At 36.7% G+C, this 26,493-nt stretch overlaps 1 protein-coding gene across 15 annotated transcripts in view; it reads left to right on the top strand.

The window, feature by feature from the left end:
* Positions 1-26,493, top strand: part of Heph (polypyrimidine tract-binding protein 1 heph) — a 394,763-nt gene that overhangs the window by 136,889 nt on the left and 231,381 nt on the right. For 10 of the 15 annotated variants that reach the window (XM_072902193.1, XM_072902188.1, XM_072902186.1 and 7 more), the window contains one exon: positions 17,809-17,955. The exons of the other annotated variants lie outside the window; for them this stretch is intronic. In XM_072902193.1, coding sequence (XP_072758294.1) covers positions 17,875-17,955 — 81 coding nt within the window. In that variant the 5' untranslated portion in view covers positions 17,809-17,874. The remainder of the gene's footprint in view (positions 1-17,808; positions 17,956-26,493) is intronic. 15 annotated transcript variants of the gene reach the window in all.

Below are 26,493 nucleotides of genomic sequence, written 5' to 3'. Positions count from 1 at the left end.
ACGTGAGGTGATTTAAGAATACGTAACTCTGAAAATTTCAAAATCGCGAACGATGGCGGATTGAATTTTTGTAGGAGAAAACGGCATCGTATTTACGATGCCAAAGTGAACTGCAAACCTCTTTCGTAATACTCTGCAGTATTGATGATATTGGAGATATAAATGCAAAGAAATATGGGAGTTTTGTGTCGGCGAATCCTCTTGTAACTCGATTGTATGCGTACAAATCTATAAGTTTATGTGTTACTTCATTTCTCTGCCCTGCAAAGGGGCATTAAAGTCTATTCCGACAGATATAACTTTTCTAAGTTTTAACAGGTTAACTCCCTGATAAATTATATTACGGCGCAGCGACCTCCCGAAGTATTTCGCAACTTTGAGAAACGGTGATACTTTAATAGCGATCGCTATTGCTCTCCCTCGCTTCACGATATCGATATCGAAACATCTTTGCACGAACTTGGCTTTTCGATGTGCCTGGCGATCTGGCCTGGTTTTCTTCATCTCCTTTTCCCTTCCTTTTTAATCCCGTGGGATGTCGCATGCATAGAGACGAAAAGAAGATGTCAACGCCTCGAGATAGATTTTATTCCCAGCGGATGTTTAGATCTCGACTCTTAAAGGTCTTTCTGTCGTCTTCCCAGATTCTTCCAATTAGTTGCCACTTTACTTTCCAAGACTTTGCTAGATCATATCGATTTTGTCACGTTGTTTCAATCGCTTAATCGCTCAATTAATTTAATATTTTTTATTCTCCCCTGAATTTTATTTTTATCTTGAAAAAAATTAATTTTTATATATTCTAATTATTCAATTACCGTAATATCTCAATTTACGTTTGGAAACCAATATAATATAAAAAATATTATAAATTTATTTGACGTATCATCATGACACATTTTTTTCATTACTTTTATTATTAATTTAATTTTTATATAAATTAAATTGAGAGACGCAATCCTCTTTACGCGGCGTTGCATTTTTTTGGTACGGGAGTTAAATGGATATAGATTTCTGAATTGATCCTAGTGTGTTTATTATTTCGATATATGCGCCGCATTTATATTTCTTTAAGAGAGAAATCAAGCATATCGCGATTCGCGTTGAAAACGAGTTATCGATATACATGGTCAATACTCTATATCAATCAGGTAGCATTCAAACGGCGCGGAACGCATAAGAGTCGAAAGTGTATCGCCGATAGAAAACCGCCAGGAAAGTAATCCGGGTAATGGCTCTCCAGAAGCTCCAGGTAGAACTGCACTCGCTGTTTCCGGATTCATGGAATTATCGACACATCCACACGGGAGTCCCATCCGGAGTAGCGCGCCTCCATTTGGCTCTCGCCACGATCCCCAAGCGGTGATAGAATAATAGACGAGGGCGAAATTAAAAAGAACTGAATGGCCGCGATGTATCTCCGCTCCGGGACGCGGCATCTAATTTTCGTGAATTTTCGCTCGACTGTATGATAAAAAAAATTAGTGCGACTCGCGCGTGCAGGTTTATCTAGAATGTAGCTTAAAATGTTACGCTTGTTACCGCATACAAAAAATCCGACATTTAATATTAAGTATAATATTCAAGATTAAATTCAACATGTCATTAGAGAAGAGATCTCTCGTGCCTTTTTTTTATAAAAAGAGATTCCAACACGCACAGCTTGATCTTTATATCAGTATTTAGACGATTTGTTATTCAAGACAACATTGAAGGTAGAATTCTATTTATAATTTCTATTTATAACGTGCACGTATATGTTTATGCTGATACGTATTTTATACATGTTTATATTTTTTTTTTTTTTATCCGATACTTTCCGTGTCACATAAAATTAGAAATAAAAATCTAAAAAGCAGGCTTAATTATATATGGTAATTAATTATAGGCTTTTTCTTTTACACTTTGCGCTTTATGGTTCACGTTACGCTCTCCCGATAACGTTCTTCCTCGTTCGCAGTTTGGTCATATTAACGTAACAGTTCGTCGTCACGTAGCCCACTAATTACACAGCGAGATCAAACACCCGAACCCGTCAGAAGTCAGTTCGACAGGCCCCTCCGGCCTTGCCGTCGCGCGTGCGGCAGCCGCAGGTCTCGTCAGGAATGCGAAACTCGGCCTAGCCTAACCCGACTCAATTTCCTGCAGAATAAACCCCTTAGCAGCGACGGAATTAATGAAATATTGAGGACAATCCCAAGTCCCGGCAACGTCGCTGTTCCTCCTTTCCCCGCGATTCTCCTTGTCGTTCAATCTTCAATGTCCCTTGATCTTGGACGGGCAGGAAGCTCGTCCGTCATTCAGCCGCGATAAATGATGTAGCGAGGCGAGCAAATCGGCGGAGACAGGGAGTTCAACGGACAGTCGGCGGGTCGGCGGGTCGGCGGGTCGGCGGGTCGGCATTGTCAAATGGGAATTTCCGATAGTCACATGACTTGATGGCTCGCATCAGGTCCAGGTTTGCGTTCTTGTGCAATTGTACATCTCACTCTTGTCTTTCACAATTGCGCGTCTATTCGCGAGATGCGACGTCATTTATTTTATTAGTCATCGAATAAAGTGACATTATTTATAAAACAAGCGGGATTTTTCCTTGACATTTAAAACGTATAAACTGATAGAAATAAAAGCTTCTCACGTATTGCGATATCGATGATAAATTTCACATAGTATCTACTGGCACTCGGAATGGTTGTTTCGTATCGAATGCCATTAATGCACGTATCCGGTTTCGATTAACCTTTTATTGACCGCGCAGTCTTAATTGGGATGTCATCGTGCGTGATATGATTCGCGCGCCTCGTTTTTGTCCGCACCGAAATTAATCTCTGAAATGAATTCGATCACAAACATGTGTCGAGTTTATCGGTACGTCGACCAGAGAGAATATTTGATTTGTCGCGCAATCGGTAAAGATCAGCGGTAACGATAACAGCGTCGATGCGTTTATTGTATAATTTGAATGCGGATTTGAATACGCTTCCGTGATCGACACTGAAAATCGGACGGCCGTTATCGCGGCAAATGCGCGTTGTTGTTCGAAAAACGCGCCTCAATATTTACCCGCGCGATCTATTTGCGTGTACTTTTTTAAATTAAATTAAGGCTCGTGTTTGATTTCCATCTGCTTTCGAAATATAACATGGAAATGGATTTTATATCAAATTAGAGTCGCGCAAAACACGCGCGCAGCATCACATTTTAAAATTTATTGCCACGTCTCACGAAAAATAAATTGTTTACATTAAATATGTGTGCAACGATACGTGACACAATATCTATAATTACATCGTTAAGATACATAACATGTTATACATCTCCGCTACAACTAATTAGAGACGTTGTTTTAACTGTTGTGTACACACCGGATATGCATATTTTAAAAAATATGCAAGACGCACGAAATTTGAAATATGTCACATCATATAAATAAGAAAGACGGAAGCTTTTATCTGAAATATGCAGCTGACAGTAATAAATAACAGCCTGCTGTATATAAGGACAAGATTTTTTATTGTCGCGAAGACATATCGAATCATTAGTGTATTTCCCAGGGTAAAACCGCTATTACTCTTTGTTCTCACATGTTGAAAGCAACTTGTTTCGATAAAAATTTGTCATATTTTGCCTAAAAAAAAAAAAAAAAAATAAATAAATAAAACAGCGAAGACAATATCGATGTGGCTTCTTCTACTATTGTCATTCAAATCCTACCTGATTTTTTTATTTCTTTTGATAAAGATATAGCGTTTAAGCTATTACATGATAGACGATGCTGAAAGGTTAATCGAGTATCGATGCATAAATTAGATATGTGCCTCGAATCTCCTTACATCGTTCGAGATGCAAAACGCTCGCACGTCATCGTTAAACGGGAGATACGAGTTTCCGTGCTTATATAAGTCTGCTCGAGTGGGAGAGCAACCTTCACCCTTCTGACGCTAGTTTCTGAAATCCAACCTCTCCCCCCCCTTCCTCCTCCTCCTCCTCCTCTCTCTTTCCTCGCCAATGCATCGACGCGACGCGCCTGCAAATCGAACTACTAGCTAACTACTCACGACGATTAGTAATAACTAATTAGACATCAGAGGGCACATGGGGGTGGGAGGATTCCAGGAACTTACTCGAGAACTGTATCAGTGTCGTCAGCAGAAATCGCCCGTCAAAATACGTAGTGAAAGCATGTCTACCTCAATATTGGGACGCGATCGTTATTCTTAATAAGCTTCTGCCGAATTTCAGTAGTCGAGACGACAACTGATCAGCCATCTCCCCGATCTTATCGAATAAATTACATAAGTTGATGTGACTATAACAACGCTATAAATAAATTTTTAATTTTTTGTGCAAGAGTATTTGTATATAAGAAAATTTAAAGATATATCGATATAATGACATAAAAAGTATTTTCATGTTTTTACTTACTGAGAGATCTACTTTACGAGCTTCACACTTATTATGTATATATAAAAAATTGAAATTGCAATAAAATATAATATACAATACATGAGCAGTCAAAAGCAAATTTTATTTGATATTTGTGACGGTAATTTTTTTTTCTTTTTATTGAACATTGAAAGTCAAATATTTTATGTATAATGTTGAAATAATATGATATTTTTTAGATATATAATTTTTTAAATAACTATTATACAAATACTATTACATATGAATAAATAAAGTTAGCTAAATACATTTTTTTACATTAAAATAATGAATTTTTACGACATATGTAAAACTAGAAATTTTCTTTATATTGCATTTTATTTTGTTTATTTGAATTATCAATATAATAACATAATAATAAAAACACAATTACAATTATCAACTTTTTCGAGATTTCAGCTTTAACAATGTTGCTAAATTATAAATATCAAAGCTCTTCTGCATGTTGAAATATCTTTTAATTTAAATATTATTTTATTACAAAGGAATATTTTTTGTAGTCCAGATAGTCTAGGGTAAAGAAAAATAAGAAATACTGTAACGGTAAAATTAATTCGCTTTAAACGCACATGTAAAATAAACTCATCTGGCATCTGTAATTCGTGGATTGCATTCCAACCAAAGTGCAACCGCCCCGCGGTTAAGGGTTAAATATCCACCACCGCATCGCGCTCGGTACAAAGAGATCTCCGGGTGAATCGAAAGCTTTTCCGTGTATTTTCCCCCAGCAACAAAGACAAAGACAAAGACTAGAGAGAGAGAGAGAGGTAGAGAAAGAAATGAGAATGCTGCGATTTCCGGACGAAAAGGGGACTCGACCAAATCGACCGGTGCATTCATCGCATTCAATCGACTTTCAATTAGTGTCGGGCTCCAATTTTCCGTCAGAATAGCGGGTAGAGAGAAGGAGGGGGTGAAAAACACAGGTATTCACACCGGTACTAATCATTTGCGCGGTAAATCGCCGTGCTTGTTTGTCCGGAATGTTGCTAATGTTATCTGTTTTGCTGTGTATATTGAAGATTAACGTTTCTTGCTACATATTCGATATGTACTTTATTTTAGCAAAATGAAACTCTCAGATATGCAGAGAAGATAAAAAACGCACTCTCATGTACACCGTCGGTATATGCAATTTGTGGAAAAATGAATATATGATGTGAATATGTGATTATTCGAGCGAGCTGCCCTAGATTCGTTACATTGTCATAAGGATAAAATCTCTTCCTCTCCCCCGCGGTGCTTGACATTCTTAACTTGGTGTGTTGGCAAAATTCTCACGTGCTAGTAGAATTTTGAGGAATTTTGAAAAGATATTTTTCATGAAGAATCTATTAAGGATATATTATATTACAAATATGTGGAACGTATCAGGTAACACGTATTTTCTCTCCATTATAAATTCTTTGGTCAATTAAAAGTATTTTGAAATGCAATCTTTTGGTTTCTTAAACTTCGTAATAAGATTTTGCAACCTTTTTTTTCAGACTTTTACGAAAAAGTCAGGAAACAAATTAATTATTCAACATTTAGTTTTAAATTAGCTTTGTAAAAATTTAAAATTATTCAGTGACCAACAGATAACCTAATTATCAAGAAGTAACGGTTTGATTTTTGTGGCATATATGCTAATTTGTACGAGTTGCCAACACGCATTAATTGGATCTTTCCAAAATTCATTATTGTTTATTCGATACGATATTGATGAACATATTTCCCGATAACAATTTTTTACCAATCGCGCACAATTTTTTTTCGTTACACGGCGCAGTTTCTATTTCAAACTTGTGCGTTTCCTCATAATTGTTGGATAAATAATTAATCGTCAGAATTTAATCGCAACTAATTATTTATCACAATAAGTATAAAATATTTGGCATTAGAGCAATAATATGTAAATATATAAAGGTAACTTGTGACAAGATTGAATTTCTCGCATTTTTCGAATTATAGAACATCATTTTTCACGACGTAAATAAAATGTATACTTATTTGATTTAAACACGTTATTATCATTTATTCTTTCAACACATCAGCTGATAAATAATTAATTAGTAATGTAAAGTCTCTATAAAATTATAATAAATACAAAATTGTTTAGTAACATCGTATCTATTTATGAAATTAAAATTATTTATATCTTTAAATTCAATAATTTTAATTTCATAAATAGATACGATGTTACTAAACAATTTTGTATTTATTATTATAATTTTATAGAGACTTTACGTTACTAATTAATTATTTATCAGCTAATGTGTTGAAAGAATAAATGATAATAACGTGTTTAAATCAAATAGGTATACATTTTATTTACGTCGTGAAAAATGATGTTCTATAATTCGAAAAATGCGAGACGATATTTCCTTTTCAATCTTTTTTTTGTTTTTTGTTTCCTGTATCTGCAGATTCGCAAATTTAGAACATTTGTTCTCTCGTCGAGAATCTAATTATTAAATCCTTAAATTCAAGTATCAATCTACCGATCGGTGCTGAGCGATTGATTGAGAATTTTGGTTTTCGATCAACGACGTATACGACGAGCAGCCGCCGAGTCGATTAAGCACCGAAACGAGAATCCACGACGGAATCGCGGCACTTAGTTACAAGGACGAACGAGGTTAACCCGGAATTGGGTGCTTCGCGGGCCTGGAGTCAAGGAGAGTCTGGAATCTCGGTTATTCTGATTAAGTCTTCGTCCCAGGAGTTGCGGCGGCTGGGATACAGTTGGAAACGTAACGCCGCCTGGTATTTCGCGTCTCTTCGTAATTCGCACGATTGATCTCTCGCGATCGGAGAACCCGTCCTTTGATTATCCGCCTTTCCCCTTCCCCAATCTTGTATCGACGTTCGATGGTGCACGATTTCGACATGTTCTCTTCGGTACACATTGCTACGTTGAATCGTTTATCACTGCGCTCTATAATTTCTGTCTCGTTGTATCTTTTGCACGGATTTGTATTAATCATCAATTAGCCATCAGAAAATCGTCATCGATAAACTATAAATGTGAAAATAGCATAAGAGACAAGATTCATTTCGTGAATGACATATTATAAATTGTCTCTTGCAAAAAAATAATAAGATGATATGAGACAGTATAAAATTACTAAAGTAAATAAGTAAATAAGTTAGTTTAAAAAACGCGTACAATATTAAATCAAACGTGACATCGACATTGAATCGATTCTCGGTTATCACCGCAAAATCAGGATAGATCGAGGAGAATGAAAGCGATTGCAGGAGTACTTTTCGGTACAACGATCCTAGATCCGTTAATTCGGCGCAGAAAGTGCATCAGGGCGGCCTCGATATTAAACGAGCCAAAGGCAAAGGTAAACGAGGGTCGCGAAGAATTCTCGCCGGTGAGAGAGAGGGCACGAGGAAGAAGGGACGAAGTCCTGACAAGGCAAAGCCTTCGCTTTTGCGGGTTATATAGAAGCGAGCGCTTGCTTCCTTATCGAAATTCTTAATTAGAAAATTTTAATTATGTTTTGAGGCTGCGGCGAGGGATGGGGAGGGGTGAAAGCAAAACTAAGACGTATAGAGCAGAATGTACGTAAAGACGCAAGGCGGAAAGGAGACGAGGAGCTCCCTGCACCAAAAAGATAGTGAATTTCTGTAGCAGACAGGAGGGGAGGGGGGGTTGTTGTGCTCGGTGACGAGGAGAGGGGGAACGGGTGAGGATGTGCGCGAGATGCCGAAGGTAATTAAGCTTGCGCCTCATAAAGATGTTCTAACGGCGTTTGTCCTTGCGAGTCGATATTAAATCGCTGTGTTGCCGCGAGTTTTCACGCGGCGAATTATTCGAAAAATCTTGTTCCCTTTGTGCACTTTGTTGAAAAAATACACAACGGGAAAATATCTCGCTGTTGTTTCTTCTTTCCTTGAAATACGACCAGGACTTTTTATATTGTAGTTTATTACGAAAAACGAAAATGTTTGTTCCAGATATGAGATCAGGAGCTACATTATTGTAATACTTTTTTTTTTTTAGAGTTATGTTCACTATAAGGGTAAAAAACGTGGAAATTTAAAAAATCTTTTTCCTCTTTTAATTTTTTAAAATAGAAATTTCTCTTTCTCTCTCATTTTTATGCTAAAATATTCTAGCGTTATATTAAAATCCTTGCTATTATTATTAATTACGTTTCTATTGCATTTTATGTTTTATGATTTAAATACTTGTATAAGCGTCAGTTTTTACCCTTGCATGTTCTTAGTTTAATAATCATAGAGCCGTATTCTTTGCAGCTATTCGTAACGAAAGGGGTAACTCTGTCGATAATAATTCGCAAAACGTGCCATGTAAGAGAAAGCCGCCACCGTCGTTGGCCTCCTCGTAATTCCATCGACGGCGGGGGTGCCGGTAGACGAACTCCATTAACTGTTTAACGAACCGCAATTTATTACGTTATAAACCCGGAGCACGCTTTCGCAGAATGACGCCTCCTCTGCTCGGGACACATTTCCTTCGGCGCCGTTTCACACGAGATGCTCGGAGAGCTTGCTGTTTAAAGAACACCGACTCCTCGGATGTTTTCGTCTAATTTCGCGATTCTTGCTTCTGATTCTGCACAGTCATGAGAAAATGTTCTGATTACTATTTTACCCTCTTTAATTTCTTAAATTTATTAATTTTTTATTTAATTAAAATTAAAAAAAAAATGCTGACGCTAAATACGCTATTAGCTGCCAAAATTATGGATATCCGAGAGACTTTGGGTGTATAAAATTGTAAGCGTGATTTAAAATTGTAAAATTAAATTTTTTCTTTATAATATTTTTTAATGAAATTTATTTGCTATAAAATCAAATAATTTCAGTCAAAATAATTACGCATAAAGAGAAATTTGTAGAAAATTCGTGTAAAAAGTATATATTTTTCTTTATGACCCAACTATTTTATTTCAAGTCTATTCGAGTTACTTTATTGTAATACTTTTTTGCCCACACGGTTGTAAAGGTGAAAAATATGTAAAGATATTCTAAAATGTCTTTTCTTACTTTCTTCATAAGATATTCTTATCTCTCTCGTAGTATTTAATAGCGTGAAAATATATAAAGTATATATAGTTCTCTCTTACAAAAGCGAAATCTCTATTAGTAACTTTGGTTATTATTACATTCGCTTTTACATGTCGCAGGCATTATAAAAGTGTTAGCCGTGAAAGTCAGCATAAAAAGCAACGTGACATAATTGCGTAGTGAGATTCTACGATTCTCTCGGTCCACGCGAAACAATGGCGATCGATTATCCCGCGATAATGCCGCGCCGGTGTGCTCGCTTTAATGTCGTAACGTGGCGCGTGCCGCCGCTGCAATCGCATTTACAATCCGGTTGGAATTGAATTTCGGTGCCGCGGTCGTTCGCTTGCTGCTGCAGCCGAGAAGCGCGCGGCAGCGGGACCTGTTGCCCGGCATATTCGTTCGTGCTTTGGGTTTGGCGAGAGATTTCGTCTAATCGTGAAACAGACCGACGCGGCGACTGTCTATCGACATCGATTACGTCGATTGTGAGTACATTAGCGTCCGCTAATGTTGGATATATTTCTCTATTTGTATGCGTCGCGTCGCGTCGCGTCGCGTCGTTTGCAGAGAGACCGAACTGACGCGCTATTGCCGCTTTGTCGACGTTATCGTTCAGCAACAATCGTTTAATGCCGCTCGGCTGTGATAATGGAAGAGGTTATGAGGCGATTACCTGACACGGCAATCGGGAATTTCCTAGTATTAAGATACTTGGATGAATGTTAATGACATAATCCTCTATCAGTTTGCGTGGTAACGATTCGAATGATTATGATCTTCCAACATCGTTGTTGGATGAAAGAATGCGTTTTCAGTGACACTTGTGCATAAATTTTCACAAACTCGAAAGAACTGTAACTTTCGTCGTATTTTTATATACGTGCGATGAATGAATTATATTATTAGATAATTACTTGATAAACTCATAGTCGAAACCAGAAGATAGCTAGAGGATTATCGGAGAAGTAAGACTGCAACTCTGGCGTAACCGGGCATATTCATAGTGGCATTAACGATCCGTGTGCCTAACTTAGGTACCCGCGTTGTGCTCCTCTGGGAATAAGTGGAAGGAAGCAAGAGGTTTCCTTATTCTCTCCCTACAATATGTGGCTTCTCCGTCTGCTTGCTCACAAGGCGAAGAAGACGGCATTCCAGGGTATTTTCCAGCTGAGTAGTTGGTTCGTGTTTGTGTCAAGTTAATCTACGTAAAGAACAATTAAATCGAGCAATAGTATTGAAATTTAATATTGAATCTTTTTCGATGTCGAATTCGGGTAACAGATGTGCCAACTTTGACGAAATTTCGTGAAATCGCTATTTGTGGAGACAGAAGAGAAAGAGGGATGAATGAGGGTGCGTTATGGTCGACCGAACTAACGGCGCTGGGACGGCTCGAATATTGGCTAAAAAATGTAAATTGTCTCGACACGTTGACGGTTCTCTCACTCGCGTCCTTTTCGATCGTGTCGCGTTGCAAAATAATTGAAAACACGTGTCATCTCCGGTCACGCTGACCGAAAGTCGCTTTCTATTATATCGCCGCTGCTTCCATTCCGCGTGCGTTTGACAAACGTTGCATTCTTACAATAAAAAGGTCTTTGAAGGGTAAAAAGCGAGAGAGAATGCAACTACATACTGTAATCATTTATTGCCATACAGATAGTAGTCGTTGAATTAGAATATTTAAACTAAAATATTTAATAAATTGCATTCTACTTTTGTATCTTATATGCGATATATATATATATATATATATATATATATATATATATATATATATATATATGTGTGATTTATAAAAATTTTACTTTCGAGGAATTATAAAGTTGTAGAATAGTAATGAGAAAAAAATATCACTGAATCCAGTAGTATGTTCTCGTATATGGTCAGCCCTCTTTGAACAGCGATCTGTATCATTATATTTTGAATCAAAACACTGGGGATTCAATAATACATACATATTCGTATATTACATCTTTCGCACAGAATATTTTTTTATATCTGAGAAATTTAATATTAATTAAATGCTTAGTATCAATTAATAAATAAACTTTTTACGAAATACAATACAATCTTTCTGTTTATGTGATTTTAGAGAAGCTGATATTTCTTGTCGCATTTGCTTTCGTTTAAGATCTTTACGATATTACGGCAAATTGCGGAAATTGTAAGCGCGTCAACGTGTACTAGAAAGTTGTTCACATTTTAAAAGAAGGAAATTTACTTTTGCGTCGGGAAACGTTCCCGCTTGCGCTCTGATAATATGTCACTGTGTCGCGTAACGGTCGAAAAAGAGAACAATTTTCCCAAAATTTTCTCTAAAGCTATTGCTGCGATACATACGTACAATTAGTTATTTACGCGATTCGCATCTCGTGAAATAACGCTTGCTCGTTAACACACCGGCCGTTGTGAATTTAACGCAAATCTGACATATTTATTTTCACTTGCGCTAAACGCACTTTTCTCTTCACTTGCGAAACTATCGAGAGATGTATTTCTATTTTTTCCTTATTCTATTTTTAAAAGATATATAATAATATGATAACTATGCAAGCTTTTTCTAAAGATCCAAATTGCTAGCAGAGCGCAAAAAAAAAAGAAAAAAAAACAGATCTACATTTGCTTACACTTGTGACATTATCTGAATCGACGCTGTTTTTCAACGCTTGTTTCTTGAGAGCGGAGTTAATCTGCGCCGAATTGGCTGTAGGTGTGAATGCAGAATTAATCAATTAATGCTAGAATAACGCGCACAATTGTCGCTTTGAACCTGCTCGCGTGTAAGAGTATTACTATATATGCACTCTCGTTGAAAACGCGCCATTGTTTTGCTACGACTGAAAAGTCGATTCGCAACAGCTAGATTTTTGACGAATTTTTTGACACTGTGGATTAAAATCATAAATTCAAAACATCTCTCGTTAAAAAGAAATCTAGATCTGATATGGCGGTTTCAATGACAGCGAGTTAAAAGGTAGAATAAATTCTTTCGCAGAAATTAAAAATGTTGGACCAGGATTTATATAAAAACAAAACACCTTTTATTTGTCGACTACTAATTATCCGACTATATTAAAGTCGCGTGAGACAAATTCAATGAAAGAGAATCCGGAGATCATTTAATCCACGGATCAAATTCGTGAAAATAGCCCCTCATGTATGCTAACTATTGACGCAGGAACGATTCGGATTAAAGGCCGTGATCCCGGTTGATGAGTGTCGCGATTATGGTCGACGTCAAGACCGAATGACCACTCGGTATAATCGCTTAATTGGCGATTTCGATTTACATTGACGACGATTCTGCGCGATATTTTTCACGTGAATGCCTTTTTAAAAATCTCACCGATTATTTTGCTTTTTATATGCTTTTTATATGCTCGTGTCGTGCATTTTTTTTTTTTTTTTTTTTTTTTTTATTGCAACGAAAATTAAAAAGGAGAACTTATTGCCTGGAACATGAGGGGATTTGTTGCAATATCGAAATTACAATATCGTTACTAAGTATCAGGTGTTGAAACTGCTGCTGGCGATTACTTCTTATCAATCTTTCGCGTGTTAAAGCGAGCGCGTAAAACATAAAATTCATGCGCTGTATTTTCCTATGGGAAGTACATCATACATCTTGCTATTATAAACGATAACGTTGTTTCATCACTGCACTCTCACGCGATGAGTCGTTTGAGATGAAGAAATATTGGAAAGATTTCGCTGAAGGATAGATCGCCATTTTTGTTTCACCATTATGCGAAACGATCTTTAATTAGATACAACAAATAGAAATGTATATAGCGCTCCCCACCTCGATAATAATCGTGCATAATTAATTAGTTAGATAAAGCATATCTAATTGGACCGATGTCAAAATGTAAAATTAATTATGCTCTCTCCGGTATTATAATTTAACGATATTACCGAATTAATATATTTGTATAGATTTTCGTTCGTTTTTATATTCACAAAGCACACAGACCATATTGCTTTTTGATTCACGAAGCATATAAATCGAACGTAATATCTTTGAATTAATCTCGATTGCGATAAAGTTTAGTTTTTTGTTTTTTTTTTTTTTTTTATTATTGCTGCACGTCAATAAATATACGTGAATACTTTCCTCGTGTTTATTTAGAAAAGTGTTTGAGATCTAGTATTGTAAAACGAGATACACATTTGTTGCAAGCGTTCAAAACGCAATGTGCCCAGTATTTCGCGTATTTCGCGTTTGTACGATTGTATATGTGTATATGTATATATATGTATACATCACAGCAAATGTGTGTACGCGCGTGAACTATTTTTCAAAATTCGCTTTATCTCCGGTGGGACGCGATACGCATACTTCACATATTTCCATCGGTATTCATGCCGCGAAAAAATTCAATGAGAGGTACTCCGATACGCGTTAACCCTTAACTGAGCTCAACGATCTGCCACGCTGCTTTGATATTACACGACGGGGAATTACATGACGGGAAGTAATTGAATTATACTTTACCAATTATAAAAGTTGAAGAGAATTTGAACGATTATAGAGAAAAAGTACGTAAAGAGAGAATTTCAAATATTAAAATATTTATAAGGAATTCGAAATAATAGTATTAGAGAAGAGATTGACAAGAGATAGATTCTTTAGAGTAGCACTTGTAAAGAATAATGTAACACGGGCTCGTTAATGAGCTAACGCTTTTGGTTGGAAATTACATTTGAAAATTCCTTTCGAGGATTCGAGCGTGGCGCGAGATACTCTCGAGGAATCCATTCTATGGCTATAACATAGGTCTCGGCCGTGTTCCGGGATGTCCGGGACTCAGCGTGGGAGCTGGGGAGAGGAAGGCGCGAAGAGGGTTGTTTTATGCAGGCCTTGGATTTTATGCAATGAGACTGCAATATCAAACGGCGCGAGAAGCGTGCGCGCGAAGTGCCGCTGAATAAAATATCTCGGGGCCGTTGAGAAAAAAGTAGAACGGGGATGGGGCGGAATGGGGCGGAATGGGGCGGAATGGGGCGGAATGGGGCGACGAACGGCCACCAGACGCATTTCGATTTCCCTATACCGGGAATGCTGTTGCACAATAGATATACACGGGAGATCTCACGGGTGCATTAAAGCGCGCCTCATATTCCCCGCCGATCGTTGCGGTAATTTATTACACGATCGATCGCCATTTCGTTATTTCCGTGTTCATTCGAACGCGGCCTCGACATTACTGTCACCTAGCAAGGTAATTTAGGGACATTTCAATATGTGGGAGATTTCGATACCTTAATAATTTAGCAACAATGCGAAAGGATGGAAGGTGTAGATAAGTTTATTGTGTAGTATTTTTTTTAATTACGAAAAATGGATATAGAGATAGCGCAACGTTATGAGGACTATCAAAAGAATAATTTTACGAGAGAAAATTTTGCGCAAGAAAAATCGAACTTTATTATCGAACATTACTCGTGATAATATTTTTATTATCGAGAATTATATTTTCAAAAAATATCATATTATTTCAGCATTACTGAAAATGCGCAAATTTTTTCCATGTCTTTTGTATATATAAAATTTAAGAATTAACAAATTAAAAATTCGTGAAATTCCAATTATTTTTATGTTGGCATATCGAGATATTCTTAAATTGTCATCTTTACTTGTTCGAGAACAAAAAAATTTAAATTATTCACGAAATATAATTTTAACAAACATTCGAAAAATTTTCGAATAAATCATAATTGTAAAGCACCCTAATAATACATCCATATCATTTCTCGTACCTTCTATTTTGTGATATTATTTTATCGATTTGTATTATTATTTTTCCGTTGTAATTATCTTGAATTAGCGGAACAAAGCTAATTGCAAGGGTTTAAAACGCACGAGATATGCGCTACAAATGAAATGTCATCTAATAATAACGTACCGTATGCTTTATCCGCATAATTAATACGAAATTTACACACCCGGCAATTGGTCATTTCAACGGTTATGCCAACAATGTTATGTCTCTATTGTTTACGGTCACTCAGCCCCAGCATTTAGCAGCTCGGCGAACTTTCGCGAATGAATAATGTCGCTTGACGTTACAGAGCGAGGAAATGAGACAATGTAAAAGCCATGGAGTGCAAAGGCAGAGCATTACGAAATAGAGAGAGAGAGAAGAGAGAGAGAGAGAGAGAGAGCGACTTTGGAACTTAGATTGGTGTCACATGGCTCTCGGCGATCTGAGAGTAAGAGACAAAGTCGGCAGAGAAGGGTATGTTGAGAGAGATAGAGATAGAGATAGATAGATAGATAGATAGATAGAGAGAGAGAGAGAGAGAGAGAGAGAGAGAGAGAGAGAGAGAGAGAGAGAGAGAGAGAGAGAGAGAGAGAGAGAGAGAGATAGAAACGTTGTAACAGCACGATCCGAGGCGGCTTAACTGGGAAATCCGAGGTAAGACTCCTCGCGAAATCTCTATTTCCGCGAACGCCATGGGAACATGGCGTTCCCCGTAGCCGCCGGAAGTGCTTCCACTCTTCGTTCCCCGTCTCTCGCTCTCTTCTCTGCTCATCTTCTCAGTCGATTCTAAAACCAGGGTCTGCCTGCATGTCTTCCATGTAAATCTTAAAGGATTACGCTCATAATTGCCTGCGTCGCCGCGTAATTGAAGAGCACTTAGACCGGCTCAAGGCGACGCGATACGTGACTGCCTTGCTTCGGATCGAAGATCCCGCCGAAACGATTCCGTCGCGAATCCTCGATACCGGGGGAGGGTTACCGTGTCGTACGATGCGCGAACGTGACAAAATGGTATAGCCACCTCGTTTCGAACAAGATCACGAAAGGGATGTTTTGATTTCTGAGCGACATCAACTTTTATTTCATGAACGTACTTTTGCATTTTCTCATCTTGTTGCGATGCATCTTGGTATAGAAAAGATTTTCTTATATAAAATTTTGGGAGAACAATTTATTTTTTACTTTAATTTTCCAAAATTTTATATAAGAAAATCTTTTATTACAAATATACCGTTATCTTCTGCTACTTGCTTCATCAGTTATTACGCTTGCATTTAACATTGCCTGTGAAGTTTTTACTTTTGCTTCTTGTTTTAAGGCTTTTTCCGTTTCTTTCAATCTCTCCTCTAGTATATTTTAACAGTTGCTCTCCCTTCTCCGAAAATAAATTTATGACTTATTACTTCTTTCAGTAGAAAGAAATTAGTTTTTCTCGCACATTAAAATTTTTTTGTTGAAAAGTATTTAATATTATACATGTATATATATTTTTTATTAAAAAATTGGTATACAAAAAATGCTTTAAGTAAAATAAGGTTAAAAATGTAGAGTGATTATTAAGGATCTATTGGTTGAAGAAATCAGTTTCTTTGTTTCCGTGTTATTTGATAAAAATACTAAAAAATAAAACAAAAGTTTTAGTGGACTTGTAACACTATCGCATACGTATTAGTATCGTTCTACAATATATTTATTTCGAGAGCAATTCAATCGATCGTTTCTTCGATATCAAAGCATCCCGCATTCGCTCAGTCGTGGCTTTATTAACTAATGCAATCGTAATCGCATGATCTTCGCGGCCTGTTGACTTTCATGCGATCCGATCTGTACGTCGAAACTTAGTCAAGTGTCATGCGAGCCTAACATCCTGATCCCTGGGCTTAATGGATTAATTTTGTGATTGGTTGATTCGTATAATTAAAGCGTAACTATTGTATGTACATACATATCTATGATCGGAGATGAAATGCAGTTAGGACTTGGGATAAAATTTTCACCGCGAGCTCTCTCTCTCTCTCTCTCTCTCTCTCTCTCTCTCTCTCTCTCTCTCTCTCTCTCTCTCTCTCTCTCTCTCTCTCTCTTTCTCTCTCAATTTCTCTTTGTCGTAATTTTGGGCTATGTTCGGAAATGTCAATAGTGTGTTTATACTGGTTTATGGAAAAGTTTGGGATAGGAAACTATTCCGATCCTTTGTCGGCTCTTTGTAGCAGCACAATCGATTGACGTTTCACCGACAAAGTGACAGTCTGTCAGTCAGTGCGGTCGTGGCTAATATTGTCTGCGTGTAAAACTTTGGCGAAACTGTTGTTTCCAATGAATTCCGTGGTATCGTTAACAAATCGGAATATCAAATTTGGAGATGATATAACTTTTTCTTTATCAATTCCATCAATCTTTAATTACCAATACTCGTTGGAATTATTAATCTATTTATATTTTCTATCTCTATAAATTTATTTATCTTAGCTTTGAAGATATTTTTTCTAAATAGCTCTATTATATTTTTTAAATTATTGAATTAAGAGAAATATTTTGAAATATTTTTTCATTTTTTGTGTTTCAGGTAGGTCTAATAGGAAATAAAATTGATCTGTGTTCGATACATCAACGTGTGAAGAATTTAGACAGTATGATGATGACAAACCCACTTCCTGTTATGCTGCCAACTATTACGGACTACGGAATGCTGACACCTACCCTCGGAATAAAGGTGAGTCGATTTACCTCTTTGGTAAACACGAAGAAACAGAAACGGACCTTGCGATACAAGTTAAATCAAATCTGGAAATTATTTCTACTCTAATAAGCACTCTAATAAGCTTATTGCTTATTTAAATAAACGACGGTACATATTTTAAGGCATATAAAAATAAATATACAAATCTCACACATATACGGAATAGTCCCGATTTTAGTCGGCATATAAAAGCATTGTGCGTCGAATCTGTTCCGAGTCGATATTTTCGACGAATAGTTTTTTGACAGGTCGACCACGAAATCGCCGCGGGCGATTTTAACGATGATTGCAAACATTTCGATCTAGAAAGAGATGGCATCGCGTACTCTCGCCTCGACGCTTCTCTTCGTTTCCCCCCCCCCCCCCCTCGAAGCAATTCGAGATGTTTTAGTGCCGATATAAAATCCCTCCTTTCGTTGGGTCCTTGGGGGTATCGCCTTTCATCTCTCTGGACTTTTGCAAGCCTCGCGCTACGCTCGTGCGCGAGAGAGCCCCCTAAAAGCTGTGAGATATTAATTAAAATTCCGTCCAAAATATTTCCAACGAAGGGCGAAGGGCGAAAGGTGGTGAGCGTAGTGTATTGGCTAACCGGCGAGTTTGTGCCCCGGTGTGTCTAATTTACTCGACGATTTTCCACCTTCTGAAATACACAAACCTGCAGCGACCATCAACATTCCGTCATGCTACTTCCTTCCGGTAGCTCTGTGTGAAATCTGGTAATCGCGTTTATATAATCGTGCGAGCGAAGAATACGATGAAAAATATGTTATAAAATTTATAAAAGGACTTTTCACGGGAAGAAGAAAGAAGTATGTTGTGATAAAATAAATTCGTATAATCGCAAATAAAAATGGCAAAGATGTATATTAATATTTTATTGCTCAATGTTAACATCTTTTTAAAGGACGAGACGAGATTTTTTTCATTTTTTTTCTTTAAACATGAAAGAACTCGCTCGCTATTCTTTTAGAACATAAAATCATGAAAGCTAGACCACGTCAGTCTTAAAGTTCTTTGTAAGTTCTTGCGTATAGGAAAGAATTGACCTATTCCCTTTCACACTTTTGATGTACGAAACGATAAAAAAGATAATGAACTGCCGATGAATTCCATTGTTAAAAGTGTGACTGCAAATTTTCAAGAATCTTTATTCTTTGCATTGCTCTGTGATGTATTATTGTTGCTGCTTATAATTAGCTAATTTGCGTTGCTCGTTTTCTCTGATTTCGTAAACATATTACTTATTATTTGCAGTTATTAATATTTTGAATGTGTAACATATTTTTTTTTTTCTTTTTTTTTTTCAAACTTCGCCCAATTAGAGAAAATGAGAGACATGTAGAGGAATCCGTTAGTAAAATCGTGAGAGTGCGGCGAATCTTTGTACAAAATAAGATAAAATAAGAGTTTGTCTCTCGATTGCAGCCGTCACGGATAGAATCGCGAAAGGTGAGATCTCGTTACGTCGAGTTACTCTTACGTAACTTATCTTTGTCATTGTAAAAGAACACATTCTGTGTGTTTCCCTTACAAGTAAGTAAGAAGGTACTTTTCAAGCGGGTCGACGAAGCGTGCTTTCAACGACTGGTAGTTAACGATTGAGAGAATCCGGGATACACTTTTCGCGTTATTCTCGGTTCTTTCTCTTCGTTGCTCGAGCCATTGTGTTTTCCGCGGTATCGTATTTTCCTAACTATTCTCACTTTAATTAAACTATTTCCAGATGGAGGATAACCACGTGGCTAGACTATAAAATTACCTCACTTATAAGTCTAGCATAAATATTATTTCCATTATTGTAAAAGTCAAGTGCACTTGAAATTAACTCAAGTTAATATTTTGTTCATCGCATTATTTTGTATTGTATCGTTTCTACCGTATCTTAAAAAAAAAAAAAAAAAAAAAAAAAAAAGTCGATCTGGTCTTTGGAAATCGATCGTATATATAATTAATAATGCAAGATATCTTAAACTTGAATACTGAAAATAATCGCTATTAATTTTTTAGTAGCTAATCGTAGAGATAGTTTTACGACACATTGTGCAAGATTTTAAACGTTCGACGCAAGTACGATCGCGAAAAGTACGTAACGCGGATTCTTGTCAAGAATGGGCGAGAAAGAGAAGAGGGTGTTTCGGGCCGCCGGCGAAAGGGCGTAAAAGCTGTTTCCATAGAAGTGTGCGCCGCGAACAAAAAGCTGAATAACATTAACTCGTTTAATGTATTCTCTTAATTTTAATACACAATGCCCCCGAGCTGATGCGCTCTTCCAAAGTCTCTCAGAGTCTAACCTTCGACGAAGATTCTCTTACTCCCTTTAACCCTTCAGGTCCTAATCTTTTTTCGTTTGATTAATATTTATATTATATTATATTATATAGTACATTAACATTAGTCTTGTTTTGTTTTTCGCTAAAGAGAAAGTAATGTAATGATAATATTTAATTTATCACATAATGAGTACATACAAGAGATCAAAAATAAATAAAAAATATATAATAATATATAATAATTATATAATATATTTTTGCACAAAAAATTGTATATTATATATTTATGTATAAATAGATCTGTTAAAGAAAGTTAGATAAATTCGCTTTTCAACTATTATTGTATGTTAATTGATATTGATTATTCAGTTTTTTGTTACAAGTATAGTTTAGACTCTTATACAATATATACTCTCTGGAGTATAGTAGCTGCACGCTTCTATCGCCCGCTATTGTTTTCGCTGTTTGAAACAGCACTCGCGGACGAATGCCCACGGGGTTCCCGCTTGATGTTTCGCGCAGCGAAGATTACATTACGGATCGGTTTTACCGCGCGTCACTTTGATCAATTTCGCGACTGTTCGACCGGGAGAACTTTTCATATACCGGGGGCGCTCTCGCGCCCGAAGGGAGCGTTACAAGCGTTACAAAGCGCTCTTTTAGCGAGACTGCCAAGTCGAATCGAGTTGAACCGAACTCGTACCGCCAGTGACTGGCGATGCTGCCAGTTTGCTCGGTCTCCTCTATATTTTCTTTGCGTTAATCGCCGTCCGCTCGGCTTCAGAGAATTCGCGTATTCTACGTCCGAGTCCCGAGGCGCTGTGACGTCATTTCTATTATTTCCATCCGCGCACCGCATCGCCCACCTGTCAGACGCATGCATTTACACGCGCGAGCGAGCTAGCATAGGTGTATCAAATTCGAAACGATTTTGATTGTTGCGGGGAGAGCGACAAATTAATTTTCATTTCTCGCGACTCGCTCGAGTTTCGTTCCGCCCGCATCTCTGTAACACTCGCTGTGTTTGTTAAATAAATCTGTTACAGGCTCTTGATATTTATATCGCGTCGAGAGAGGGAATATCGATCAACTGATTAACAAACATATATGACGCGACGTCATAATAAATTTTCAACGTTCTCTTTTATTTTATTCATTTACTACTATATCTTCTATTCACTTCTTCTCTCTCTCTCTCTCTCTCTCTCTCTCTCTCTCTCTCTCTCTCTCTCTCTTTCCCTCTCTTTTCTCTAGCTTCCATATAATTTATTGATTACTCGCTTTGGTATAAAAATTCAAACGTCGCGTACAAACAAATCGAATGAATTCTCTCTTCCGGCAATATTTCTGTATATATTTCTGTATATATTTTACCTGTAAAGTGATTCAATTCGAAATTATATTATGACATTCTTTTTATCGCGAAGAGATATGGTCCTTATCGAATCGCGATTGCTCACTTGATCGTTCGCACGTACATACACGCGCTTATATTGTACACACGACAAAACGAAGAGGATGGGAATAGCACGTGAATGTTCCGTCGGTGACCTCGTCTCTTCGTTTGCATACGCAAACAGAGGAATTAGGACCGGACACGTTGCGCGGCATATTCGATGGCGGGGGGGGGTGGAGGGGGAGGGGGAGGTGCAGAGGGGTTCTTTGCCCCTGGGAACGCGTTATTGTCGTCTCGAGTAGGTTATTGTCGTCGAAACACATCGGAACAATCGACAATATTGCCCGAAATTCGACGAATCCTCCGGGTCTTTGTCGGCATGAATAAATGAAGAATGAATAAATGCCAAGGTTTATGTCAGCCTTCTCATCTCGATTTCTTCCGGTTACTTCGACAAAGTTTCAGATTTGATTACATATCGTAAAAAGTTATTGCCTAATGTTTTAAAGCGAGTACTATACACATTTTTTATCTTTGCTCTTTCGTTTAAGTCTAGTTTTGCAAAGATTGATTAACTCTTACAATTAATGCGATATAATTTAATATCTTAATGAAAATTCTAAGAATATAGTTTCAATTAGAATATAATTAGAAGTGAATCATGATTCGGTGTGTGTGTGTGTGTGTGTGTGTGAAATTAGCGTTTTACACTTTGTAGAAAGTCATTAATTATTGAAAGTTTCAACTTTATTTTTAATAGAGTTCTATATATATAAAGATTAGACAAATAGTTCTGGCTGTTAAATAAAAAAAATAGTTCGGGACAAATGCCAAGTTTACGCTGTGTTTCACTTTGTTCGCCGATGTTTTTTTTTAAAAGCATTTCTTACCAGATTTTAAACGCTTAAGAGTTCTACAATAGTTTTACAAAAGATTCTATTGCTTAAAAATTATTAGAATTTTAATTAAACAAATTAGATTATCCGAGATGGCGGACGTATAAGTACCGAGATGAGACACTCGTATCTCCACACTTTTATAATAAATTAATTGTGCATATATACAATAAAGATGATAATTATGTATTTGTTTTATTTGTTAACAATTATGTATTTATTTGTGCATCACAATATTTGAATAATTGCAATATTCCTTCGTAAAACATAATACGCATGTACGATATTCGTATATAATAATATTGAATGAAAATATCAGGCGATTTCTTGTACATATATGTTGATATATTTCCCGATTACAAATATTATGTATTGTAATTTTTATTGTTATATTTTCTCCGTGTAGAGAGAAATTATTATTATATTATTTCGTCACGGAACAAACAATACAGAATAGTAACACGTGCAGCGGGGAGCGTATTCGGGGAAGAAACATCGCGGACGATTCTCGAAATTAATCGACGATCGACGGGCGCTACACGCACAATCGTGCTTATCGTGCACGCACAGTACGCCGATGGCACGTGTCATCATCTCCACATGCTATCGAGGACAGTTTTTAGCATGACTGCTATCGTGTTTAACATCGGTTTTATCGAATTAAAATAGTTATCGAGTATGCGCGCTTTGTGAGATATTCGTCGCTCGTTTATAATAAACTAATTGTCCATATATCTATAAAAATTATAAATTATGTATTTGTCCTATTGTTTGTAAACGATTATGCAATTGTTTGTCCATCAAGATATTTGAATATTTCTTCAAAATATAATACGTATATAATATTATATTAAACACACGAATCGTACGATTTCTTTTATATACATATTAGTATATAATTCCATATTTATTAATATTACAATATACAAATATTATATATTGTAATTTCTACTATAACATTTTTTTTGTTTTGTTTTTTTGTAAAGAGAAATTTCTATTAAATAAACGTAATATATATCGAAATCGAGAGTATCGTACAAAATGTCGAGCGAGTGTTTTTGAAGATGCATCAATGAAGAATCAGGAGAAACTGAGCAGGTCTGGGATGGCATTGGACTTTGTGGCAGCAATCAGATAATTTAATTATTACGTATCAGGTAATTTATTACGTATTATTCGCGGAATTAATTTTTTGTCGCAATTATCGCTTAGCATATTTCGTGCAATTCCATTTGAGTGTGTGTGTGTGTGTGTGTGTGTGAAGCTGGCGTCTCATTTCGTAGAAACTCATTAATTGTTGAGAATTTTGGCTTTATTTTTAATAGTTCTTAGAATAGAATTGATAGATTAAATAAATAATGCCGGCATTAAAAGAATGGTCCGGAAAAAATCAGAATAAACCGAGACGCCAGGTTCACTCATCTCACTTTGTTCTACGATGATATTTTTAGCTTTCTTGCAAGATTTTAAACGCTTAAGAGTGTTGCGATAGTTTTATTTGTAAAAATTATTAGAATATTAATTATACAAATTAGATCGCCCGAGACATTGGATATAAATAAAATTTCGTGATAATCGACGTCACACATGATGATTCGCAATTAAAATCATAATTAAGTAAAATGCATTTTTTATTTTGTTATATTCTAAAAGAAATATCTTTTTTGCTCATGATTTGGAAAGAACACGCGAATGATTCACGGATTAGGGGTTGCTTGCGAAAAATTCCTCAGCGCGACGGGAGTTGATTTGAATTTTCCACGTCGGCTCAGCACTGTAGCATCTCCCTTCCTTCCTTATATCGTCGCATCGAATATTCCATAAATAAATCGACGTTTAATAGAAAATCGGAGTACTGCGAGGCACCTCATCGCTCACTGTCATGGCGCTTTGAGCTACCGCCAGCTAGTATCTCAATAATATTCAGTTTATAAACTTCGAATGGATCCCTTATTACGTTCCCGACATGGTCGATTCACCCGCTTCTTTCTTTCTTATTATCATTCTTAAACGAAGATGTCCCCGTCGCGCTGATTTATCTCGTGGCTTAAGCGTTGAATAACTATTTGACACCGGTATATTTCATTTTTTTTTTTTTTTTTTAATTTGTATAGTCTATCTCTATTCTTGAATGTTTTTATTATAATAAGACATTGAGAATTGCTAAAGCTTTTTAATTGCGTGCTAATATGAGTTGAACCAAGTACGTATATAATGATATGCTTGCGCCGAGTGTCAGTAAAACGACGGATCCATCACAATCGATCAAGCATTGCTCGCGTCTCGATAATTTAATCCTCAAGCGACTAACGACGTATCTCGGCCCCTATCCATCTTTTTCTATTTCCTTCTACGAATTCCGCGCGTGAAGATACAACTTTCTTATTTCGGGGAGAACCGCCTATCTCCTCCTAAACAGACGAGTTTTCTAGATAGAAACACGCGAACGGATTTTTCCAGTAATCTTTTTTAATATAATTTTGCAAAAATAAGATAAAAGTTCACACAATAAGAATATATAATATAATCTTACAAGAGGTGTATGTCCAAGTAATTTGTATCTTGGACAATGATATTGTCACTTATTGCCCACACGACATCAATAACGGAATAATATTACAATTTTATTCGCAGCAGCGTTATCACGAAAGGTATAAAAGCATTCTTGAAGCGGAGATTAAAAAACGCTTAACCAATCGCCGTATGTAAGCTTCTCGATAAACATCGCGTACAATCGTGAACGATAAAAAAGGCTTACGTGACACGGTAGGCACGGAACGACCATTTGCCGTATCGAAACGATGAGGGCGGGGGGGGGGGGGGAGGTGTGTAGAGTCGAATATTCCCAATTCCAAGTTGGCTGCATCTACGGGATTGTTTTCCATCGTCTACCACCGATGTTTTTTTTTTTTTTTTTTTTTTTTTTCGACTCGGTCCGCGTTTCTGCTCGCGAGCTCTCCTCTTCCCTATTTTATTAGCCCGGTTACACACAGCGTGAGTCCTGAAACAATAACCATTGTTAAACTCTCTCTCTCTCTCTCTCTCTCTCTCTCTCTCTCTCTCTCTCTCTCTCTCTTTGTCATTCACTCACTCTCTCTCTTTTTTGCGGCACTTTCAACGTTTGCGTTTATAGACCACGTTCCGCGCTTTGTTCGCATCGAATGACGAGCGTCGGTGATCGCGATGAAGGAAACGGTAACTTTCGGATGATTTTTGTGTTTTCCTCTCTCTCCCTTCCGCCCTCGCTGCTTATTTTCAGCGGCTGTAACTATCATCGTTAATGTTCGTCGTACCTTCCTCCGTTTGCCGCGCTGCAGTTTACAATGCTGAGTCACTTTGGATGAATGCAGTTTTTTATAATTACATACCTGGCCGGAAGGCCGATTTATGATTTCTATGGAAATGGAACTCCCTCCTGATCTGACGGAAGAGATCTCTCGTCCTTTCTTCCTCGACACGTTTCGCGCAGTCTTTCGATATTTTTTCCGTACCTATTTCGGCTCGGGGTGACTATTTAAGATGAACACGAATATTTTCGGAGGATGCGCCAATGAGAGTTTTGTGTTACCTGAATTTTTCACTAAATTAACTATTTAAATTTTGATTAAAAATGTATTGATTAAAATCGCGTCAAATGGATTTTTTATAACGACAAAACGGATAAATTGCTAAAATGTTTTTCACGAGGATTAATATTATATTTGGTTAGATCAATTTATTTATTTGGTCGTAATTCCGTGAATAAAAAACCTGTATAAAGTTTTTCTTCGACAACTTTACATTATCCGTTACGTGAATTTTTCTGCTCACGGTATTAAACTGCAAAGTTTTTTTTTTTTTTTTTTTTTTTTTTTTTTTTTTCAAGATTGACAGATTGTAAATATATAATTTTGGCCAGTATATTTTCAACTTTTTTTGCCTTTAAACAGATGTGCTGTTATTTAAACAA

Source organism: Anoplolepis gracilipes, chromosome 11 (assembly GCF_047496725.1).
Source record: "Anoplolepis gracilipes chromosome 11, ASM4749672v1, whole genome shotgun sequence".
NCBI lineage: Eukaryota > Metazoa > Arthropoda > Insecta > Hymenoptera > Formicidae > Anoplolepis > Anoplolepis gracilipes.
This window is presented reverse-complemented; position numbering and strand designations above follow the sequence as displayed.